Source organism: Hyposmocoma kahamanoa, unplaced genomic scaffold (assembly GCF_003589595.1).
Source record: "Hyposmocoma kahamanoa isolate Upper Pololo Valley unplaced genomic scaffold, ASM358959v1 79, whole genome shotgun sequence".
Taxonomy (NCBI): Eukaryota; Metazoa; Arthropoda; class Insecta; order Lepidoptera; family Cosmopterigidae; genus Hyposmocoma; species Hyposmocoma kahamanoa.
In genome coordinates, this window is record NW_020653993.1 from 1006765 (window position 1) to 1029860 (window position 23096).

At 38.3% G+C, this 23096-nt stretch overlaps 1 protein-coding gene across 1 annotated transcript in view; it reads left to right on the plus strand.

The window, feature by feature from the left end:
• Positions 1-23096, plus strand: part of LOC113233512 (serine/threonine-protein kinase Genghis Khan) — a 78248-nt gene that overhangs the window by 13323 nt on the left and 41829 nt on the right. Inside the window, exons 6-23 of the mRNA XM_026468635.1 lie at positions 838-942; positions 1617-1765; positions 3673-3823; positions 4204-4258; positions 4889-5019; positions 6490-6576; positions 6812-6933; positions 7382-7535; positions 9011-9125; positions 9737-9846; positions 11829-11963; positions 13278-13391; positions 14984-15118; positions 16823-16936; positions 17678-17791; positions 19438-19551; positions 20183-20287; positions 21368-21470. Of these exons, the coding sequence (XP_026324420.1) occupies positions 838-942; positions 1617-1765; positions 3673-3823; positions 4204-4258; positions 4889-5019; positions 6490-6576; positions 6812-6933; positions 7382-7535; positions 9011-9125; positions 9737-9846; positions 11829-11963; positions 13278-13391; positions 14984-15118; positions 16823-16936; positions 17678-17791; positions 19438-19551; positions 20183-20287; positions 21368-21470 (2113 nt within the window). The remainder of the gene's footprint in view (positions 1-837; positions 943-1616; positions 1766-3672; positions 3824-4203; positions 4259-4888; positions 5020-6489; positions 6577-6811; positions 6934-7381; positions 7536-9010; positions 9126-9736; positions 9847-11828; positions 11964-13277; positions 13392-14983; positions 15119-16822; positions 16937-17677; positions 17792-19437; positions 19552-20182; positions 20288-21367; positions 21471-23096) is intronic.

A 23096-nucleotide genomic window follows, 5' to 3' on the forward strand; every position in this document is an offset into this window, starting at 1 on the left:
GGGCGCAACCAACCAAGTTTTATTAGGAGATCAATATCAAAAGATATAATGTCGTCAATGTCATCAATCGTTAAAAGAAAGGACCAGTAATAAAAAAAGAGGATCAAATATTATTTTTGATTACCAAATATTGATTTAGTATGCTTAATCATAATATTAGTGTTATCTTGAATGCAGTTCATTTCTAATTTATCAGTAGATCAATTAATATAGATGGAACAATTAATATTTATTTGTTTATTTATTTATTTTTACGAAGATTTACAGCGAATTCTTAACAATAAATAAATGTTGAGTAACAGGTGAAAATGCTAATTACAGATCTCCACAGGTAGGACAAAAAATATGTTATTATAGTTATTATAGCAGAAACTAAAACATTATTATTGAAATGTGAACTGTATAATATTATTTTACACATTGAAAACAGGTACAATTGCCAATGCAGTGAAAAAAAAGGAAAAGAAAAAAAAGGAAAAGATTAGACCCTATATAGCCCAACCAACAACACGCACATCTTAAAGACAGGAAACAAAGTAATGAGAGATAGATAATTACGTAAAGTATTGCTTAATAAACCTTCGTCGAATCAAACCTGCACTAGTACTGAACAGATCTATGTCAATTGAGGATTGATTGTACTCCTTAATATAGTATTACAAACATAAAAAATATCGTTTATTTCAAAATGTGCACATATAGAGTAGATCAATTATATCTTTGAGTATCAAATAATATTATTCCATATTTATTTTTACGGTAAATGCAGTTACTGTACATGTTCGGGGTAAGTGATGCTGTTTGCCACATAGATTTAAAGCAAATTTTTATTTGTAGCGAGCAGAAACAGCATGTTTTCAAGAAGAACGCGACGTGTTAGTATTTGGCGACAGGCGGTGGATCACCAACCTCCACTACGCGTTTCAGGACGAACACAATTTGGTAAGAATTACCACGACTCGGAATCAAAGTCGGACCCGTGTTCAAAATGCTTCGTTGAAACTCAATTTGTAAACTTAAATGTTTCAGACAGTTTTTCAGTCAGACTGCTTATCTATGCTATTGCTGACGTAAAAAGACGTTTACAGGGTTGCCATTTTTCGTAAAATTTTAAATAGTCATGTAGTTGTTGTCGACACTTTTATCGATAAATTGTGTAAGATGGTAACATTAGCAAAAACGTGTAATTACTGGATTTTATGGCATTCTCATGATTAATAATTGCATTATCGTTTTCTTTGTTATTGTTTTGATAGCTTGGTATCGAAATCAATTCGTGAAGTACAGAGGCACAAATTTATTCTTCCAACGTGACGTCTATTTTTATAATACCGTGTTTACGTTCAAATTAAAGGACAAGCGTAGTCAGTATTCAGTCGATAGAATATTTATCGACTTCAATTACTAGCTGCTTGTAAGCTGACAACGCTTTTGTGCATCGCGTTGTCATTTTACTTCGTTTTGAAAAAAATAAATATAAACTGGTTTAGTTAGTACTGGCCTCGATTAGGGTAAATTCAATCTGAACTTATTATCAGTGCCTTGTGTCTCTTTCGGCATTAGATATAAAATTAATTTTAGTTTAGATTGAAAATGAATATTTTATAATTTTCCAGTACCTGGTAATGGATTATTACTGCGGAGGTGACTTGTTGACGCTACTAAGTAAGTTCGAAGACCGGCTGCCCGAAGACATGGCCAAGTTCTACATCGCGGAAATGGTGCTCGCTATACAGAGCGTGCACGAACTTAGATATGTACATAGGTAAGATATCGAGTTTATTAATTGAAAAAATATATGTATATTAAAAGTTTAAAGCAGTGAACAGTAATGGATGTTCATAATCTGGTTGCTTTGTCGGCGGCAAAGAGTTGCACGCTCCATAAACGACAAACTTTGTGGATTCTTTTTTTGACAGTAATGCAAACATTTCCGAGCACGTTTGAGAAAAAATTCTACTCAATTCAAACTGCCTTAAGGACGGCCTCGGTGAAGACTCATTAATTGTACCTTATGTTTTTTTTATGGTGTTATTCGATGTACATATCGACTAGTCATTTTTATTATTTATTTATTCCTAATTGATCTTCTTTCGCCTGGCCTTATTCCCATTTATTTCTGGTCGCCCCTTCTGGTCACTCTTCTCCAAGACGGTCTGTTCTGAGTCGTCTGTGGTCTTACCTATTGCTCTAGCAGATCTTTGCTAATAAGGGATACCCATGTGAGGCGGGATCTACCACGTCTCTTGGGCTGGTTACTCATGTCAAGTACTGTTCTTGTAATATGATCAGGCAGTCATCGCGTAACATGTCCGTACCACCTACGTCGGCTCTCTAGCAACTTTTCCGGGATAGGCCTCACTTTAAAAGGATAAGCCTAGATTATATGAAATGAAATGAAAAAACTAGCAATTTATGAATAATTCTCATTTATCAAAGTCTGATGATTCAAAGTTCGTATTCAACGAGGGGTTATAAGGATGACACATTCGAAGCTTCCATACAGGGCATAAAGTTTATAACTAGAAAAAGAAACGGGATGCGATTTATTTTGTTTGAAAACTATTCTGCCAAATCATTAAGGTGACAACTGCCGATTGGCCAGCCCAAATTGGAAACAATTGACGGGTGTCGTCAATTGTTTGACTTCAAAAACGCTGTAATGGAAGAAAATTGTAAAATTACATATTTAATTATTTGTTTTGTAATTAGATGTTTTGCTATTTTTCCCACACCACCGAATGGGACACCCCCATTGTTAGAGATATTGTCTTTATTACAATAAATGCAGAATATTTTTGGAATATACGGAGACACGCACAGGTCAGTTGTTGGCGCTGTACTATTTCAGCTAATTTGTGATTTCAGCGCAAACGAGACTTGATATTTAAAAGTGATATAAGGCCCATTGCCTGATGACTTGCCAGGGATGGATAGCCCTTATTTCGTCTCTATTTCTGTTATATACTTGATGACATAGAGTTATTAGTGTAACGGTTCGAATCCGTTACACTAATAATGGTTCCACATTTGTAATGGATTCGAAGCTCCTTTATGTCGTTAGCTTATTGGTTTAATTAATGGATTCGATACTCCAATTCCACATTGAGTTATTGGTTTAACGCATTCGAAGCTCCTATTCCTGATACGGTTATTAGTGTAATGGGTTTGAAGCTTCTAATTCTTCAAATAATGGGCTATTCTAATAACGTATTGTAACATCGTTTCTGGGTCATCAATATCATTTTCTGATTGGTTCTAACATGAAAAAACTTTCCCTTGTCCCTGCAAAAATCTTTGTTCTTGTGGTCTGCCTTGAAAAGTTGATTTTTATATAACATTAAGGAAACGAACAAATTTTCGTGTTTCTCTTTATTTAAACACAAAATGTAACATTATATTTCAACAAAAAATTCTGTAAATTGATGACAAAGAACCTTGAAATATGTAAATTTGCGAGATTATGTAAATACCACAAAGTACTATGTAACTGTGACAGCCACAAAAGCGAAGTTTCAGGAATATAACTACTCGTTTTTAGATACTGGCTGCTCAATTAAACAGAAATCAATACTGTCAAACGAGAATCATAACCTTATTGAAAATTTATTACACAGTGTAAAATGAGCTAAAACGTTTTAACAAAATATTGATCTGAATATTTCTATTTAGGGACATAAAGCCGGACAACGTCCTCCTAGACGCAAGCGGGCACATCAGACTAGCGGATTTCGGGTCATGCCTGCGTTTAGGCGACGACGGCAAGGTGCAAAGCAACGTCGCAGTTGGCACGCCCGACTACATCTCCCCAGAGATACTTAGGGTTGGTACTTTACTATTTTTTTTGCTCTTGGTACCGATTTAACAAAGAGGTAGGTAAGGTTGGCGAAGACTTACCTTGGTGATAGTAATACTGAAGACATGCTGCTCAAAAATTAAATAATTAGAAAGGGTTAGAAGTTATCTAGATTATAGGGTTAGTACAACTTTTCAAAGATAGTGAGGGTTAGTACAAATTTATCAAAACGATGACTAAGCTTGGTACAGGTTTATCTATTGGATACTTAAGGTACGTATAGGTGCTTCGAATTTTATTTATGGCTGCGTATTACAGTGACGTAATTAAACGATTACCTAGAACAGTGGAACGATACCATACAAAAATTGTTTCGCTTTTTTTTAATAAATCGTATTTGTTTGCAGGCTATGGAAGATGGCCAGGGTCGCTATGGTCCAGAATGTGATTGGTGGTCATTAGGTAAATCCTAATTATTAATGAAAAAAATATGAAGAATTTGTGTCTTGAACTACTCGTAATAAGTATATACATTTTATATTTTCCTACCTTCTGAATCCCCCTTCTCTTCGTTCTCCTGCTCTCTCCACGTACTCTGGTTTTATTATATTTGTCATTTACTCCTTGCGTTACGACGCACATGTATGAGGGAATTTTTGGATTGAAATAAAATGCAGTCTTTTGAGTGTCGACGAACTCATGTCGGGAAATCATAAATACCCCAGCTGCCCATAGTGGGTTTTGAAGCGGCAAAATTTCTATATTTTATTGAATTTTATTTCTATTTTTGTATTTTCGGCAAAAAATAAATAGTTTTCCATACCTTTAGCAACAAAATTTATTATTGTGTTATTGTATACGGGTATATTTTCTCGCCAATTTTTTTCTTTGGCAATTATCGGGATATTAAATTTCTAGGCGGCAACTGAAAGGATAAGGAAAAAACTTTTTTAATTTAAACCAAAACTACACGTCCATTTTCCATTCTTCGTTAACTCTTGTTATTTTGTGCATTGTTAATTATTAATTTATTATGGCAGCGTTCAAAGTAAAACACTCTGTAATGAATTACATTTATGTATTAAATTCCAGGTGTGTGCATGTACGAAATGCTGTTTGGAGAGACGCCTTTCTACGCCGAGTCCCTCGTAGAGACGTACGGCAAGATCATGAACCACGCTCGATCCTTCCACTGCCCGCCGCCCGACGAACACGCGGCACAGGTATTTCTTTTTAAAATTTTTTTAAAAGGTCTTAATCATTGACTTACAATTATATGGACGTCGGGTCCGCGCTAAAAAGTGTCCGAACTTATAGGGCGTTAAAATCGTATACAGAGCGTCATTCACGCTTTAGTCTTCGTTTGTTCGACTGACAGCGTAGCAAGCAAAATTAGACAGTACTGCGATGACATTACAATTTAAATTCAACGTTTTAGCTTTTTCATATTCCTTTACATGTCACTACGTTTAAATAGGTTGGGACTTGGGACATTTTTTTCGTGGTTTTTGTATTAGACCCGTCGTCCATTTATTTGTAAGTCAGTGGTCTTAATGTACTTTTTCATCAACCTAGAGATACAATTAACTGCGAGTACCTACAAATTTAATAACTTTAAAAAAATATGTATTATCAATGACTTTCAAAATACCTCTCGTGATCAGAAGAGGCACATATCGTCACCTTACAGTGACGTTGAGTTTTCACTCAGGCAACAACGCCTAAATATTTAAATAGTGTAAACTTCACAGAAGTTCTGTTGCTTACAGTTTTTTAACAGGCGCATTTCTTAACGTCAAGTGTGACGTGTGCCGTCGTATCCTCCGAATTTAACTAACGGAACGTAAAGGCTTTGGGCTTTTATTAAATAAATTCGACCCATTATGTCTTTGAACGCTCCTTGTCAATGACTTCGCTCAGGGAAGTACAGCCATCTTCACATTCATTCACATTTCTATGGTTCGGCTTCGAAGGGTGTTGGTGACATTAGAGGCGCATGGGACTGTCAACGTATGTCTCAGGGTGACGGGCGCAGTGGCAGTGTTCCTCAGATCTTTGCGAGTTAAAGCTATGAATATTCATAAAGTTCGTTTTTACTGAATTTTGTTAAAGAAAACTTATAAACTTCGTGCTCAAATATATTTTAATAATAATATAGTATCTGAAAGAGGTATAATTTACCTAATTAAAATGCTAACTACAAATATTGCGTTTACACCACATTTTCATCTTCGTCCTTAAAAAATTAAACGAGGTATTCACTCTATATAGGAGTCGATACATACAACGATCTATGAGAATGTTTAACTGTCATGGAATAAAAAATAAATGAGTTAATTAAATGTTAATTAAATTTTTATTGAATTGATTTCAATTGTTTTTTATGAAATTACTCCACTAGTTTGCTATAATTATTAATACAAAGACCGAACACTCAGAAAAAATTCCTTCGATCCGGTCGGATTCGAACCGACGTATTCTTGCATACCGTGCCAGACGCTATACCAACTAAGCCACGGAACGAACCAACGGACCTCACGAATTTCTCTATGTGCTTGGGTCGTGTCTTTGTATTTGGTTTTTCAACGACTTTTTAAATGTTATTTATTGCACATTAAAACTTACAATAACAACTTGACAACTTACTAATAATGCAGTACAAAATTTTCTACCATAGCGGTTTGTTATTTCAGGTATCCGAGGAGGCCAAAGATCTGATAAGGAGGTTGATCTGCTCATCAGAAAATAGATTAGGAAAGAATGGATTGCAAGATTTCAAGGTAAGAAAAATTATCAAAAAACACACTTTTTATTTTATTCTTAAGTTTCGCGGTGCATGTGTTTCAAAGTGACGGGCGCAGTGGCAGTGCCCCTAATATCTTTGCGATTTATAGCTCTGAGTGGCACTGCAACTGTTATGAACAGGCGTGTGTCGCTTACCACCAGACGCACGACATGATCGTCCCGTCGTTTGATCTCATAAAAAAATTAAAATGTGAATAATTTTTATTTCAGAACCATCCCTGGTTCGCGGGGTTGGATTGGGAGAATCTCCGCGAGATGCAAGCGCCCTTCGTGCCTGATGTGTCCAGTCCCACTGATACGTCCAACTTCGATGTCGACGACACCGATATTAGGTAATTTCTAATTCTTCTGTCACGTTCGGTGCTAATGAACGAAAACAAGACTTGATAACTTTAGGTCCTTTCCTTGATATAGTGTGTCCGTGGGCAGTTCGTAACGTACTACGTTAAATGAAGTATGAATTACGTATTTACATTAAAATACGTCACGTGGCTAAAATATAACGCCGCGTGCGCAGTGTTACACCGAAGAATGTATGAGACCACACAATGGATCTTTACAAGGTAGATCTATATAGATCCACACAAGATAGATATTTATCCTTCACGCATATAGTTATTTTTAACCTCGCCGAGTAATTCAATTTGATCCCTCCGATGAGACAAAGTTACACTATATTTCAAAATGACTCGTGTGACGATGATCATTACGAACATTTATATAAAAACAAAGCTACCAACTTCGTTAACGACAATTTCAAGTGTTGTGTTGGTTTCACAGATCATCCGATGCAGTACCACCTCCGTCCGCCTCTTCAGCGTTCTCGGGACTCCACCTGCCGTTCATTGGGTTCACCTTCACAGCTGGCTCGCGGTTCTCCGACCTCGGCGCTCCTGCCAGCCCTCTCAGTCCTGCTAAGAACGCGCCTAGTCAGGTAAATAAACTTTTTTTTTATATCTAGCTTCATTGTTCCAATACCAAGGACATTAAAAAAAGTTGTTCTGTTAGTGGTACTAAAATAAATGGAAAATGTAAGGTTATCAGTTGTTTTTTTGTAAAGAGAATCTAGAAATTCTGAATTAAAATACAATTTTTTTGATCTGCAATTACCAGAAAATCTTAAATTAAACTCGTAGCGTTTGCAAGTTACGATGTTTTGATTTTATATTGAAACTTCAATCGATGTTCTACCATCTAGGGGTCAATAGCTGAACGACGACGAATTGGAGATGTTTTATTGGTTCTCCAAAAAGGAAGCGACCTTATTGCAGCTGTATAAGTTTTACTTTCGTTTGTTGTAACAAAAAAATATTGCTATGAACAGAAAAATAAAAAATTTATTAAAATATAGTGAGACTGAACAATGATATGAAACACCACCATATCGTAATCGTTGATTTTGGCACTCCAAAGTAGCAAGATAATGCATTTTTATTATAATAACGATTTTTGACATAGTTGTCACAACCATGACGAACAAAGCGAAAATGGCTCAAATGAGCTCAAGTTTGTTGGACTTCACGTACTGTTGGCATATGTGTCACTCAAACTAAGCACTTCTACTGTATTTATTGTTCTGTGGCCCAAACAAAGGATTAAACTTTTTTTATTGATTTCAGTGGCCCAATGATTTGCATTTGGGCGCTGAACAAGAAAATCCTGCGAGGACCAATTAGAGAATTATTTTTTCTAAATTGGTACTAGTCTGTTTATTCTGGCTAGCGCCCCAAATTGGATTATGTTGCTCTGTTAGTCATAACACAGGGAACTGCCTACTGCAACCACGTTGTGGGTGTTATAAAATATTTCACAAATAGACAGTATTGTCGCCACGCCTAAGGTTCAGTCATAATGTAAATTACATATGCGACATTCTTTCTATCACAGCAACCTTTAAATAGAGTATCTTTCTTCATGTACACTTCTTCTAACTCCATTCTACTTCATAGGACTACTAAATTATCCTAAAAGGTCCTTGACCTCATATCGATCCTCCAGATCTGAACTAGTGGGATCCTCTGATGGGCCTCCACACACACCCCTACAGCCCTTCCTCTGCCACCGCTTCTTGCCCCCTTATACCTTCAGTACAAGTGGCGGTCTCATTGTAATTCTGTTACTGATTCGTCATACTCTATCTTCAGGCTGTCTAGTCAACAAATACTGTATCTACGTTAGTAATAAACATTGTGCAAACTTACCAACTGTAGTGCCGACCAACCAGTGCACTCCCAGCAGATGCCTGATATCTCACCTTCATTTGAGATGCCTGTACTGCTGTGTTAGTTCCCTACTCTTAGGTATCATAACAGACTAAATTTATTAATGCTTGATATTACAAAACTTATACTAAATCGCGACATAATTAGCGACAAGTATCATAATATTGGTTTGTTATTTAATATTCAGGCACCATCGAATTCCGGCGAGCGCGCCGCGTTAAAGGCCTTAGAACGCGAGAACGCGTTACTGGCGCAGACCATCGCGGAACTACGGGCGGGCGGATCTCAGTTCGCCGGCAATGGTAACTTGTTTTAAAAATTCATAAGGTTGATTTTATGTATTATATGACGTGTAAGAAATCATAAATGGAAACCAATAAAAAGTCAATTTGTTCAATTTTTCTAACCGCAAAATTCAAAACGCTTCGAATGGCATTTATCTTATGAGAAGCTTCAGAAGTCTCTCACAGGTGTCGCTTACGGCGATATTTAATAAAATCAATAATACTATAATTAACATAGCGCCATCTCACCAGTCTCTGGCAGCTGCTAATGTACCGGCTGAGTGAGAAGCTTCATACGTCTCTAACAAGTGTCACATACAGCGACAAAAGCCGAAGAAAAGGAAAAGTAACTCATTATAAAAAGTCTACACAAAACAAACACAAAAATATTTAGAAGCAGGTAGTAGGTAGCTCAATTGTTAGAGCAGTTGCCGTAGTTTGGCATACAGACGCAGGTTCGAGTCCTGTCAGAACGAAGGAATTTGTGTTTGTGTTCGATCTTTGTGAAAAAGGTTTTGCTTGCAATAATAATAAGGTCGAAATCGAGGGTTTTTCTTAGTCTGGTGCAAGGTGAAACCGAAAAACGCCTGGAGCATCACGTGATAATTATAAATTGTTGTGTTTTTCAGAAGAGTCAATCCAACTAAAAGAAGATTTATCTATTTTGTCGAAGAGAAACGCTGATTTGGAAGCACAAGTCAAATGTTTCGAGCAACTCAGTTCTGGAATTACTGCACAAGTTAGTTATAGTTATTTGTATATTATGTCATTTTTTCAAGACGAAGTAACATGATTGTTCCATGCGCAAAAGGGTTGCCAACTTACAAATAACTAATGATTGCAGTCCATAAATATACTGGCGACTGCATATTGGTTAAGCTTACACAATAAATGACCGAACATGTTTTGCTTGAATATAAATGAAGATTCATAAAACGTGAAGAACTATGATAATGATAGACAGGACGTCTATCATTATCATAGTTCTCGATCTTATTCTATTATTCTTCTCTTGGAAGAATAATAGAATAAGATCGTGCCTCTGTACTTCACGAATTGATTTGGATACCATAGGTGTGATAGTCAAAACAAAAAAAAGATAGATAATGCAAAGATTAATAGTAGCATTTAATTTTTTTTTAAATGTTTGGCTCCTTTCACAATCTATTGACTACAACTACATGACTATTTAAATTTTGACCAAAAATTGCAACTTTGAAAACGTCTTTTTATATATATTTTTATTTATTTTAGGAAGATTTACATCGTTTTTAACAATAAATATATATGTTGAGTAACAGGTGAAAATGCTAATTATAAATCTCCACAAGTTGAAAAAAAAAAAGTTTTTAAGTTTTAGTCAGCAAATAAATAAAATACTACAAATAATACAAATAAAAACATTATAATTGAAATGTAAAACAACGTAATATTATTTTATACTTTAAGAACAGGTACATTTGCCAACACAGGGGAAAAAAGGAAAAATATTGAACCCTTTGTAGCCCAACCAACAACGTATATAGTATAGTAGTGTCACAGTTACTATTATAACCCCCTATTTTACTATGGGTGTGCTAAAAAGCAATAGCTTTAGCAATAGCTGAGTGAGCCTCTGATACCAAATTCCACTGCGCCATCAAATTGACGCCAACCGATCGAGGATCTTAGATTACGTGTTAGAGCTATTAAATCCAGAAAGATCTAGAAGGAAGCTAATAAGGGATATAGATCCAGGATATAAACAGCAGCTTCCATGTTGTTAATTGCAACTATAGTCATCGTTAACTCGTCTATTGTCTGAATCCTAGCAGTTATGCAAAACTTCATTTTTCGAGGACGCTTTAGCAGTTGACTGTTATAGACTAAAGATTGTGGTAGCATTGATGTGCTTAGTAGATCCAGGCGTTTACATGGCAACGCTGTCAATAGTTTGACGGTTAGTACATACAAAAAGTGTATTTAAAAAAAAACACTTTTTATCTAAATCTTTTTTGTTTGTTCAAACAAATCAACTTTTATATGTAGGTTCTATGGTCGCCAACCATATTTTTATTGGTTTTCCCCCCTCTATTATTACTTTTTTTTATTAGTCTACTGTGTCCCACTGCTAGGCGAAGGCCTCTTCTCCTAGCATTGGGACACAGTTTGACTTCAACAGTTCCCTGTTTGACGCAAAGTTAGGGCAGTCCTTTATATATGCGTCCAAGTCGTCCCGCCATCTCCTTATTAGTCCGCCTCGTCATCGCTGGCGTTCTCCGGCACCCACCAAAGGCTGTGTGAGCCCATCTCTATGGGTGCGACAGACGTGTCCAGGCTAGTCCCATTTCAGCCTGGCAGTCCTTTTCCCAACATCGATTATGTGTGTCTTCGAGCGTAGTTTATTATTATTAAGTTGTAAAGATTAAATATCAAAATCCCTACTCGTCCAACTATCTCGATCTTTTGCTCCCGCCCATTTGTCAGTTAGGCATTTAGAACTTCACGTCTTAGCTTTCGGTCTGTCTGAACATCGATATCATTCAAGTACTCATTGCTTGATCCCATTTTTCTTGGTGCATTCACAAACCATCACCGCCCCTGTTATTTTAACCTCCCTTAATTCTAGTCACAGTGCGTCATCATTAGGGGAGTCATGAGATTCTTCCACTCTGTAGCACTCTGTAGCTCTGTATCACATTTAGTGTGATAGCAATGAAGATATTGTTATTGTCATTTCAGGATATAACAGCAAACACGCCGCAAGAGGCAGCGGCGCGGATACGCGATCTCGATATCAAAGTCAAAGCTCTGACACTGGAGAAGGAGGAACTTGTCAAGGATAAAATTGATATTTTGGAGAAACTAAGGCTACAGGTTAGTTTTGCAATAAAACATCAAATATATAACCAGAAATAGAGACGAAATGTCATTTAATTTGTTTGAAAACTGAATAGTTAGAAAATAGAATATTAGTAGGAGCGCAGTAACAACTGCGCTCCGATTGGTCAGCCCGAATTCGAAACAGTTTACGGGTGTCGTCAATTGTTTCACTTCAATACGACCAGTTTAACTAGAGCTTTGCTATAATGGACGTAAATTGCAAAATTACATATTTAATAACCAATGAAATGTGTTTTGTAATTAAAAAAGAAAAAATATTATTAGCACATATGAATGTTATCTCTTGGAACTGCTTATCTTTTCTATTACAATAGGATAATAAAACCATTAACACTTTTTTATTTTTTTTATCTTTAATGATCTTGATCATGGACGCGTTAATTGCTATTGCTGAATTCTAGTTTTGAATATTTTTTTTTTAAATACGATTGAGTTAGTTCTGCAAAAGATTATGAAGTTTAGAATTAAGTGCCAATGCGTAAAAGTGTTTAAACTAGTTGTTTGCACTATACAGATGGCACGTGCGTTACCGAAACCGCTCACTCTTTTGTCCTATTGTACACTAAAGACGAAGCGATAAGAGACAAATCGGTGCAAATAATATTACATCAACTATACTGCCTCCCCAACGGGAGCCGCGTGATGTTATATAATTTGTCCACTCAACAGTAATGGCACATATCAACGTATTTCTATTTTATGCTCTTAAAAATAGAGCCTGGATACTTTAAGAGTGTTACGGACGGATGCTAATATAATTATTATTCATGCTAATACGATACCTTTTTTAACCAGATAAATCGTTCAATATTAACCTTGTATCTAAACCGTTAAGATTAAATGTTTAATGCAGTTACGAAACGATGAGCGAGAAAACTATAACGCCAAATTTAGTTAATTAGTTGCAATGGAGTTGCTTGTGAAATGGTACGTCCAGGGCACTAATTTCACCTTACATATTTCTGCCGCCTGTGAGCATTACTGCGTTCCGGTTTGGAAAGGTAAGGGTGCTGGTGATATTACAGGCACATGGGACTCGTCAACTTATGTCTCAGGGTAACGGGTGCAGTGTCAGTGCCCCTAAGACCTACCACCAGGCACACGACTTGTTCGTGTCGGCACCGGGTATTATAAAAAAAAATATATTAACAATGCAATCGCAAATTTCCGTAAAACTCGAATAACTCTGAAGCTAGGACTTTAGAAAATGGTACTGTAACGGTATAGAAATAAAACTTTGTTTCTTAGAAACTTCTTACGCTTGTTTCTTCTTTATATTTCTTTCAGGAAAAGGAACTGAAGGACGAGATAGAACAACGCAAGTTAGCAATGACTGAGTACAGCGAAGTCACCGAAAGACTCTCGGAGCTGAGACAGCAGAAACAGAAATTGTCCCGGCAGGTAATAATAATAATAATAATAACGCACACACTCAACATATCCCCGCACTAGGAAAACCCACTGTCGCGGATGCCATGAACACACACAGAGACAACAACAAGTTACTTTCAAACTTACGAGACAAATAAATGTAGGCCATACAAATATATCTCCCGGTCCGGGAATCGAACCTGAGACCTCTGCGTGGCAGTCTGGCATGGTAATCGTTCGGCGTTCGACCACAGAGGCGGCTTAGGCTTAGGCAGGTTTGTTGGCATCAGCCAGTATTTACGAAATAATTACCCCAAAAATGACTGACTTATATTTTAACCGGCTTCAAAAAAAGAGGTTCTCAATTCGACCGTTTTTGTTTTGTATGTTACGCGATAACTCCGGAACCTTTGTGATTTATGAACAGATTTTGATGATCCTTTGCTTGTCGAAAAGAAGGTACCTCAGTATTGGTCCCATTTAAATTTGAAGAAATTTGAATGAATCCATTTTCGCGCACTTTCCGGTAACCAATTTCAATAAAACTGGAAAATAGATGTCATTCCACGAACTTTTGAGGTCTGTTTTGTAGTACTCTGTACTAAGATTATTATTGCTCTGAAAGAGACGCAATGTGTATCTGTACTTTTGACTCTATATCGAAAACAAAAGTCCGTTCCAAACCACTATATAGGAAAAGTAAACTAACAGGTCACTGACGTGACCATATACAATGCAGTGTAGTGTTCAGCTATTTGCGCTCCCCGTGGACAACGCGCCCACTAAACGTGGTCTCGTGTTCCTAAATTGTCTGGTCGCTGAGGCGCAAGACGCTGATATCTTTGACTACAAATCAAATCAAAGAATTTATTGCAGACTTTGTCCATATCATGTTAGTTACAGAAAACTTATGGCCTTTGTTACTAAAATAGATTGTCAGAGGAAAAAAATAAAATTACATTAGGTTATACACCAAGCCTCTGGAACCCATATGTCCGTAGTTCCAGTGCTTAAATGTATCGCAGACCAACCGCTTGAGGCTGCTGGAACTGTGACACACACACCGCATCAGGGAGGCAGTTCTTTCGCGAACATACCTGATGCACTGCAAAAGCGAGGCAGTCCCAACAGCATCCTAATACCATTATTGTATTGGACACGCAGGACCGTCTTTTTAGTGTAACTTGTCCACAGGCTGCCCATATAAAAAGTTTGCCAGAACGCGTTGAACAAGGTAATTTTAACTTCCTCATCACAACGCTACCTACGGGTCAACATGTTACAAGGTAGTGCTAAAACCCTGCGTTCCCTTTCCATATCGTCATCATCGCAGAGGGTTTCAATACACTACAGCAATAGCAAACTAATTTGTAAAACAAATCTAGCGTATCAAATATGTTAAAGCGTATAAGTGATTTGATTGTTCTGTAAGTTTACGTTGTGTTTTTATAAATAAATAAATTGATATATAAATAGTGATGGCCAATTGTGCTGCCTATTACAAATCAATTAATTATCTGTTTGTAAAGGAACGTGAACATGTTAGAAAAAGTCTTCGTTCCGCATGAAAAATATTTGTTGTTGCTTTGCTCACATTCATGCAACTTCTATGTGTTTTCCAGGTTCGTGACAAAGAAGAAGAGTTGGAAGTGGCAATGCAGAAAATCGACGCTTTGCGACAGGACATCCGTCGGTCTGACAAGGGTCGTCGCGAGCTTGAGGCCCGGCTTGATACTGCCATCGCTGAGTCTACCAAAGTATGTGGTGTTGTCAGATGATACAAGGTTTTAAGGGTTTATTTCGAGGAAAAAAGTTGAAATTGGAATTAAAAAACAATCTAGTTTATTCCTCCATTAGAGCTTGCGCGAGAGCGACATAATTCATAGACATAGTCGCATAGAGAAATCGCGTTTTATCTCACCGTAACTTGCTAGCCCTACAGGTTGATATTATTTAGACAAATGCGCAACTACAGTCTATTAATATCGGGCGAGCTTATAACTTATAAAATTTCGCACTAAACTTTGTGTGTTTGAGCTGTGGAGCGAGCAATGCTCGGCATTTCTCTATGTGATCGAATCAGAAATGAGGAGATCCGTAGAAGAACGAAATTCACCGACATAGCTCAAAAGAATTAGAAAGTTGAAGTGGCAGTGGGCAGGGCACAAAGCTCGTAGAACTGACGGCCATTGGGGCAGAAAGGTTCTCGAATGAAGACCACAAACCGGAAGGCGTTCAGTGGGACGACCCCCTACTAGATGGATGGACGACCTGGTAAGGGCGGCGGGTAACCGATGGGTGTACTGATGATCGTGTCCAATCAGCTAGTCTGGCAATTTTTACGGGAGGCGTATGTTCAGCAGTGGGCGTCTTCCGGCTGATATGATAATGATGAAACTGTGTGAAAATTTTGAAAAGCGATAATAGGTTTTTTTACATTTTTTTTAGGGATGGAAAATTATTATACACGGTGGGTTACTTAAGGCACTAGACTAGTACTAGGCAAGAAGATTGACTTCTTATCGTACCGATATTTATATCAGGACTTTGAAGTATATTGCCTTCTTGACTTTTTACAACAATATTATAAAATCGTATTTGGAATGTATTAGGCCGGTAACAAGGTTATTTTTCAAATGTAGAAATATGGGTAGTCTATCGTTATATACTGCTATACGAAAGAAAATCATTCAGTTCATTCAAGTTGTTGTAGTCAATTAGTAAATCAAAACTTTCAATCACAATCAAACTGGTATCTAAGTTTAAGGATTTGAAACAAGATCTATAGTTAAGATTTCGGATTTTAAACTGTCTTTTATAGGTCATGTAAGAAAATATCTTCACTTAGTATCGAATTACATATTTTTTGTTACTAATCGGCACTGAAATCACGAAAGAAACTGTTATCCCACCTGATTCAATTAAACAAATCGATTCATTGAACTAATTGTTTTGTAGTTGGCAGTACAATTGGCCATCACTAAATTGTCTATTGTCGGGTCAATGACCTGTTTGTTTACTGTTTCTGTATTTTTTTTAATATCAAGTGGCGGGACGAACAAGTCGTGCACTTGATGGTAAGCTACACGCCTGTCCATAACAGTTGCATTGCCACTTAGACTTTAAATCGCAAAGATCACCCTGAGCCATAAGTTGACAAGTCCCATGTGTCTATAATTTCACCAGCACCCTTACCCTTCAAAACCGGAACGCAGTAATGCTGACATTACAGCTTGACGGCGGAAATAGGTAAGATGGCAGTACTTCCCTGGGCGAACTCTATCACAAGGAGCTCTACTGCTGCGAATAGATCGAAAAGAGCTGTAATTTCATTTTGTACATTTTTAATGCTTGTTTTAAGAGGTTGTAGCGCAATAGAAAACACTAGCCTTAACGCGCATTGGTGCGAAGGGCTTTGTATGAAAACGTTGTATAGACGTAACATGCTTCGTTAATGACAGGAACGCAAACTCCGCGAAGAGACTCTCCGCGGCCAGCGCGTGGAGACCGGCGGCCCGCCCGGCTCGGCCGCCGCCGACGTCGCGCGGCTGCAGCAGGAGGTCGACGCCTTGGAGGTAACTCTTCTTCACGCTCTGTTTGCTCAGCTGTCTATTGATGGATGGACGCTCTTTTCATCTGTCAACAATTTTTCATTATTATTAGAAAAAAAGACGATTATGACGGGTATACCAAATTGTTACAACGTCTTAGTCGATCCAGTCAGAAAATGTGCAATATAAGTAGTGAATAGGCAGGTTTGGGTGCGCGTTTAGTATTCAAATCTATAGAAGATAGGTCTAATAAAACGTCTTTAGTGATTTCCAGACTAGATCGACTAAGAATTTGTAACTATGGGATAGTGAAATACTGATTGCGCCGGAGTCGATTCAAAAGCGTATTGGCTCTGCGCAGGTGAGAATTGACACCGAAGAAAGCCTGATGAGCAGTGCACTTAAGTGGCACTTAACTAAACCGCTGATTTGCGCGAGGTGTAATGCTCCCGTCATCGTATTGGTTAATGTACACAGTTACAACTACATTATGCATGCCATGTGAAATAAAGTCTTAGTTTTTTTTTCTATCATCGCGCATTAGTTGGAATTGTTTCAATCCCTGTACAACGCTGTATCTTTTTTCCGCCACTTCGGGAAGTGTGTTTAACATCTTTACCAATTAAAAAATCTTTACACATAGTATTTGAAACAGTATAAAATAGCCAGAATTAAAATGTTAATTCTAAAAAAGTCTCCTTCCTATTTAATCTGTCTTTGTTAACGTGTAAATTGGCATTGACAAAAGTCAACAATCCTCCACAGCTTCAATACAAGGAGTCCCTTGCTCAGCAGCAGGCTCGCTATAACGCAGAACTCGCGGCTATGAGGGAACAGCTCCAAGAAGGCGACGCTATGCGCAACGTGCTTAACCGAGAGGTGAGATTTTTTTTCATTCTATGTAACTTTCATGTTTCTCTATAATATCATAAACACCCCCTAGTTAAATATAATGTACATGATATAGAACAGTGGTTCAACTTATGCCATAATTAAAAATCAGCACGCGCTATCTCAATTGCACACAGTGTATATTGCTCACGGATGAAAAAAGTAATGGAAGTGCCTTAAGCCAGGGTTCCCGTCACTCGCTCAAGGTTACGCGATAACTGCCTATCGCTGAGTGTACCGACGTCGACACAAGCGCTCATACAAGTATTTCCTTTATGAGCACTCAGCTCCGCACCGCACACGGCGGGCAACGTTATTTTCACCTCTCTTGAAACTTTCGAGGAATTTGCGCGAGATAATTGACACGACCATTAACATACAAAGCGAAAATGCGGACTGAGCTCAAGTTTGCGGAACTCCGCGAACTGTTGACACACGTGTTACGCAAATTAAGCACTTCTACTGTATTTATTGTTCTTTGACTCAACTGTGGGTTACCTACCGGGTGATGGATAATGGAGAAGTCTTGTTTATAGTCTGAAGGTAGGTTTATTGAACAGTTACCACACACATAAGTACCTAAGTCACCAGCACAGAGAACAGCACTTAGCAGGCAGGCGATAGTGAAGTGAGAGCACAAGCAGGCACTGGATAAAGCCTAGGAGGCAAGGAAAGCGTCAGCACGTAAATAGGCGCGCGCGCAGCAAAGCGACGTAGGGACGGTGCGAGTGTCTAGCGGCGACTGGTTCGGGCGCGCACGCAGTGGCCGCATGCTCCGGCGCTCGTGACGGCGAGGGCCATACTCGATGCAGGGCCGGAATTGGAGTGGTTGAGTGGTCCCACACTACAATTTCTAAATAAATTGTCCAGTTACTCAGCGTCTTCACGAGCATCATTCTGTTCCTCCATCACGCATAAAAAGTAACAGTGAGTTACACAGATGGGTGTATGAAAATAGTTACACATAGTGATGATAAAACGTAACAGGGCAAAGCTGGAAACTTCACCAAACAAATCTATCACCGTCGCTTGACTTGGACTTTAATTGTCTCTGGATTTTTATTGTTTTTTTTTGTAGAAATCTTAAATCGTAAATCAATAAGTTATTTGTCACCCTACAAGCTCGGAAAGGCTTTCTTTCTCTAAAAGCGTGTCTTCCACTTTAGCGTGAAAAAGGTTTTTGAAATTCCAACTTGACGCGATTTGTCGTACATTATTTATGTAATATAAATCCGTTGGTATATTTTATTCTTATTATTCTTGACTTTAAATTAACAATGATAATTAATTTTGTTTTTTAAAACTGATTTTCTTTTTCTTTCATCTACCATTTTTAGTGAGGTGAAAAGTTGTGTGTTTTGCTCGGCAGCAAAGTTGTTTTGCGTCTCGTGCTTTAAAACCCTCGCTACGTTCAGGATTCTATTTTTGAACCTCTCGCTTAGCTCACGGTTCAATCTTGGAATCCTTCGCTTGGTCAGGTTTCAATACAAGCACTCGCATTAATTTTTGACGTTTTTTGACGTTCTAGGTATGTGTGTTATGTGCAAATCTGGATACATAACACGTCAAACAACAACTTTGCAGCCTTGCATAACAAAAAACTATTGTAACTATGCATCTGAATGAATTTTCAGCTACAAACATCCAAAGAGAAGCTGGAGAGCCGTCGCCTGGAGCAGCTGAGTGATAGCGAGGACAAACAGATGCTCATCAACGAGAACAGAAAACTCGCCAAGGACCTTGACGCTGTGAGTACAATCGGTGTTTAAATGATCTCAATATTGAAATACGTCGAAATACATTTAACAATTAAACAAAAAAGCCGTGGTAACAATGGTTTTGCTTCTTCGTCTTAAGTGGGTTCGGATCAGGGCTACTACTACGTACTACTACGAACCATAGTTTCTCGGAATTTACCATGCAATTTACTATGAGCTGATAGGTGAAGGAAAACATCGTGATAAAACCTGCAGTCGAAGAAGGTTCACGACCCTCGGAAAACGGGTGAAGTCCCCAACCCGCGTTGGGCCAGCGTGGTGGACTATGGCCTAAACACTAACAAAATATATTTTATGTTCTCCGACTGTTTTAATGACCCCTCTCCGACTTGAATTCGTCACAAAGTTTTTTTAATTTATAATCCAGTTTACATTTAGTTTCTCGAGTCTCTTCCTGTTCGTGTAGAATGATGAATATCTAAGCTTTGTTCTAAAAAGTCGCGCGTAATAGATTTGAGCCATCAGTGCTACACCAGAAGGATGATCGGAGTCCATGCACTTTGGTCCATTTTATTCTAGTTCCCGTGAGACATTAGGTCATTGATGTCCAGCTGTAGTAAAGGACCTTATTAATAATATCACCGATGAAACTTTTTTCAAGATGGCGGAGAACGGGCGGCGATGGCAAGCGGAACGACGGCAGTGGGAGATGGAGCTCGACGAATTACGGGCCAAGAAGGAAACCATGCAGCACTGGGAGAACCAGGTGCGAAGGGCTAATAACAAAATGTGTTTTCATAAATATAATACATTATTGCTGAGACCGGGAAGTAAGGGATTGCTGGACGAGGATGGGTTTACAATAACGAGCGCCAGCGAGGCCCTTGTATTAATTAGTACGAGTCAAGCAATCCCCGTTCCCGCCGAAGCATGTATAGAATTTTTCTCAAACAATGTCGGGAAATAGTAGAATGCTAAAGAGAGGAAGACGTATAATAGAAAAAGTAAGAAAAGAATATTTAAAGTAATATTTGACGCGTTAGGACAATTGCTAAAAGAAAATGTTATTGTCTTTCCAGGCACATTAATTGTCGTCTGCTGAACTTCTGATGATGTGTTCGAATGTGTATCTATTACTGTATTGTCGTTACCGCTCTTCTCACTGGCACTCATTTTCACGTCCAAAATAAAAAAAAACGAAAAACAAAAGAATACCAAAACACTTTACGTGTTACAGCCATTTTCTTTTTTTTAAGTAAGCAGTATAGGTAGGTATTTTTAATTCTTGCAACTACTAACAATGGGCTGTTGGCTGTGTGAGTTTTTCTTCCACCTGTTTACGTAGTTTCGTTATTCGTAGGTAGATTTAAAAGTTTAAAGAAGTGTACAGTAATGGATTTTCATACTTTGCAGGCATTGGCCGGGAAAATGTCGCACGATCCATAAGTGACAAACTTTCCGTGTTCGTTTTTTGAAAATAATGCAAACATTTTTTTTTTTTTTTTAATTTATTTATTGTATAAAGGACAAAATACACAAATATGTTTCTAATCGCATTTTAAACCACTAAGGTTTGTCATAATGCGACCTGTATCTACATACGTGCATGTTTGAGAAAAAAATATTATTATTATCATTATTAATACGAAATTCGTATATAAAAACGTAACGTCACTAGGGACATGAAAAAACGTATACCTTACCTGTAAACCTGTTACCTTTTACTTGTAAACCTGTACTGTATTGTACGTTTTAATAGGAACCAGAATTTCTCTACTCTCCTACATATTTATTAGCTTATACTGATCGACGCTGCGTCTTCGTTAAAATACAATATTGTTTATAGTTAGCGGACATCATCCGGTGGGTGGCGGATGAGAAAGAAGCCCGTGGGTACCTTCAAGCGTTGGCTACGAAGATGACAGAGGAGCTTGAATATTTGAAACACGGTAAGCGTAAATATCAGACAACAACGTCCTTACTGGACTGCTGGGGTTGTCTACATACTGTAGCGCCTCGGGGATGTTCGTGAAAGTTAGGATTGGTAATTTTGAAGCTGTAGTTCGCAAGAAAGTGGCATCCCGGTTGGTAAAAGAGAGAGGCAGCACCAACAGTTTCCTGCTAACATGACAGGGTGCGAAGGCGCGAGAACGACATAAAGCGCGAGATAACAGCTGTTGTCGCATAGACATCTCGCGCTTTATGTCGCTTCCGCGCAAGTCGCGCTTGTTCGTGCCAGCCCTACTGAAGGTGATAGCAGAAAGGATGGACAGCTCAATCCTTGGTGATTTAATGAATTGAAAGTGAACATTTTGCATTCACTATAGGTCGATCGCTTATGTCGGACTTAGGGATGCACTCACTCTCATATGCCTCTGAATCGATTAATCGATCGATCGAATTTTTGATAGCCATTTCGGTCTCAGTTCGGTTAGGACTTTCATTTAGAATGATATTAGCCAGTGAGAAAAGACGTTGAGATAGTATCAATCGATCGAGTAGCAACAATCGCTAAATATTTATTATACTTATATGTTGCCAAACTACTTTTCTTGCAGACCTATATAAAATAGGATTAGCATTACGATTCAGTAGGGCTTCAAAAAGAGACTGTTTTATTTAAATTATGAATACGATATAGATGACTCGATTCGCCTTAATGTTAAAAAATCGATAGGTCGTATACATTCGAATCGATATTCATAAAACTCGGAATTGCAATGTGCAACCCTAGTCGGACAATGTCGGCCACGCACAACAAAGGGAATCCCGGCCGACAGGCGCAATTTATACTCCTCGCGCGTCCAGGCCGTGGTCTAACTTAAGCGGTGAACCTATTACATAGCGGTCGACCTTTTTTTTTTATAAAAAATAAGTGCGCATATGACCTCCATCTCACCTGATGGAAAGTGACCATGAGGTCGAGGATGTAGCATGCACACCTAAAAATAATGCCTATTCACTCTCGTCTTGAAAAGGTCCAAGTTATAGCGTTCGGGGAACAAGTCTGCAGGCAGGAAATTCCACTCCCCAGCCGCTCGCCATACAAATGTGGAAGCGAAACGCTTCGTACGAATCCGGAGAATATCCACAACATAGGGGTGGAAGCCCACGTCTAGTCTCCCGATGATGGAAAGGCTGAATCAAATTATGCAATTCCATCGCACACTCTCCGTGATATATCCTGTAGAATACCGATAAGCAGGCAACTCTACGGCGGTGTTCAAGGCTCTGCAGCTTCGCCTCTACTAGTTCCGAGTCACCTATAAGCCTTGCAAGCCTAGCACGCTTGTCTATTGAATCCAAGGTGGCCAATTGGTATTTAGCAGAGCCATCCCATAAGTGGCAGCAGTACTCCATACACGACCGGACTTGTGGTTGGTACAGCTGAAGCAACTGTCCCGGTGTGAAGTATCGCCTCACCTTGGAAAGGATGCCAAGCTTCTTGGCTGCATTTTTGCCCATGGATTCAATGTAACTGCCGAAGTGCACATTGGACGACTGGTCCATTCCAAGTAGGTGAAGACGGTCGGTTATCGGTATGGATAGATCACGAAAAGTCGGAGTCAGGTGAA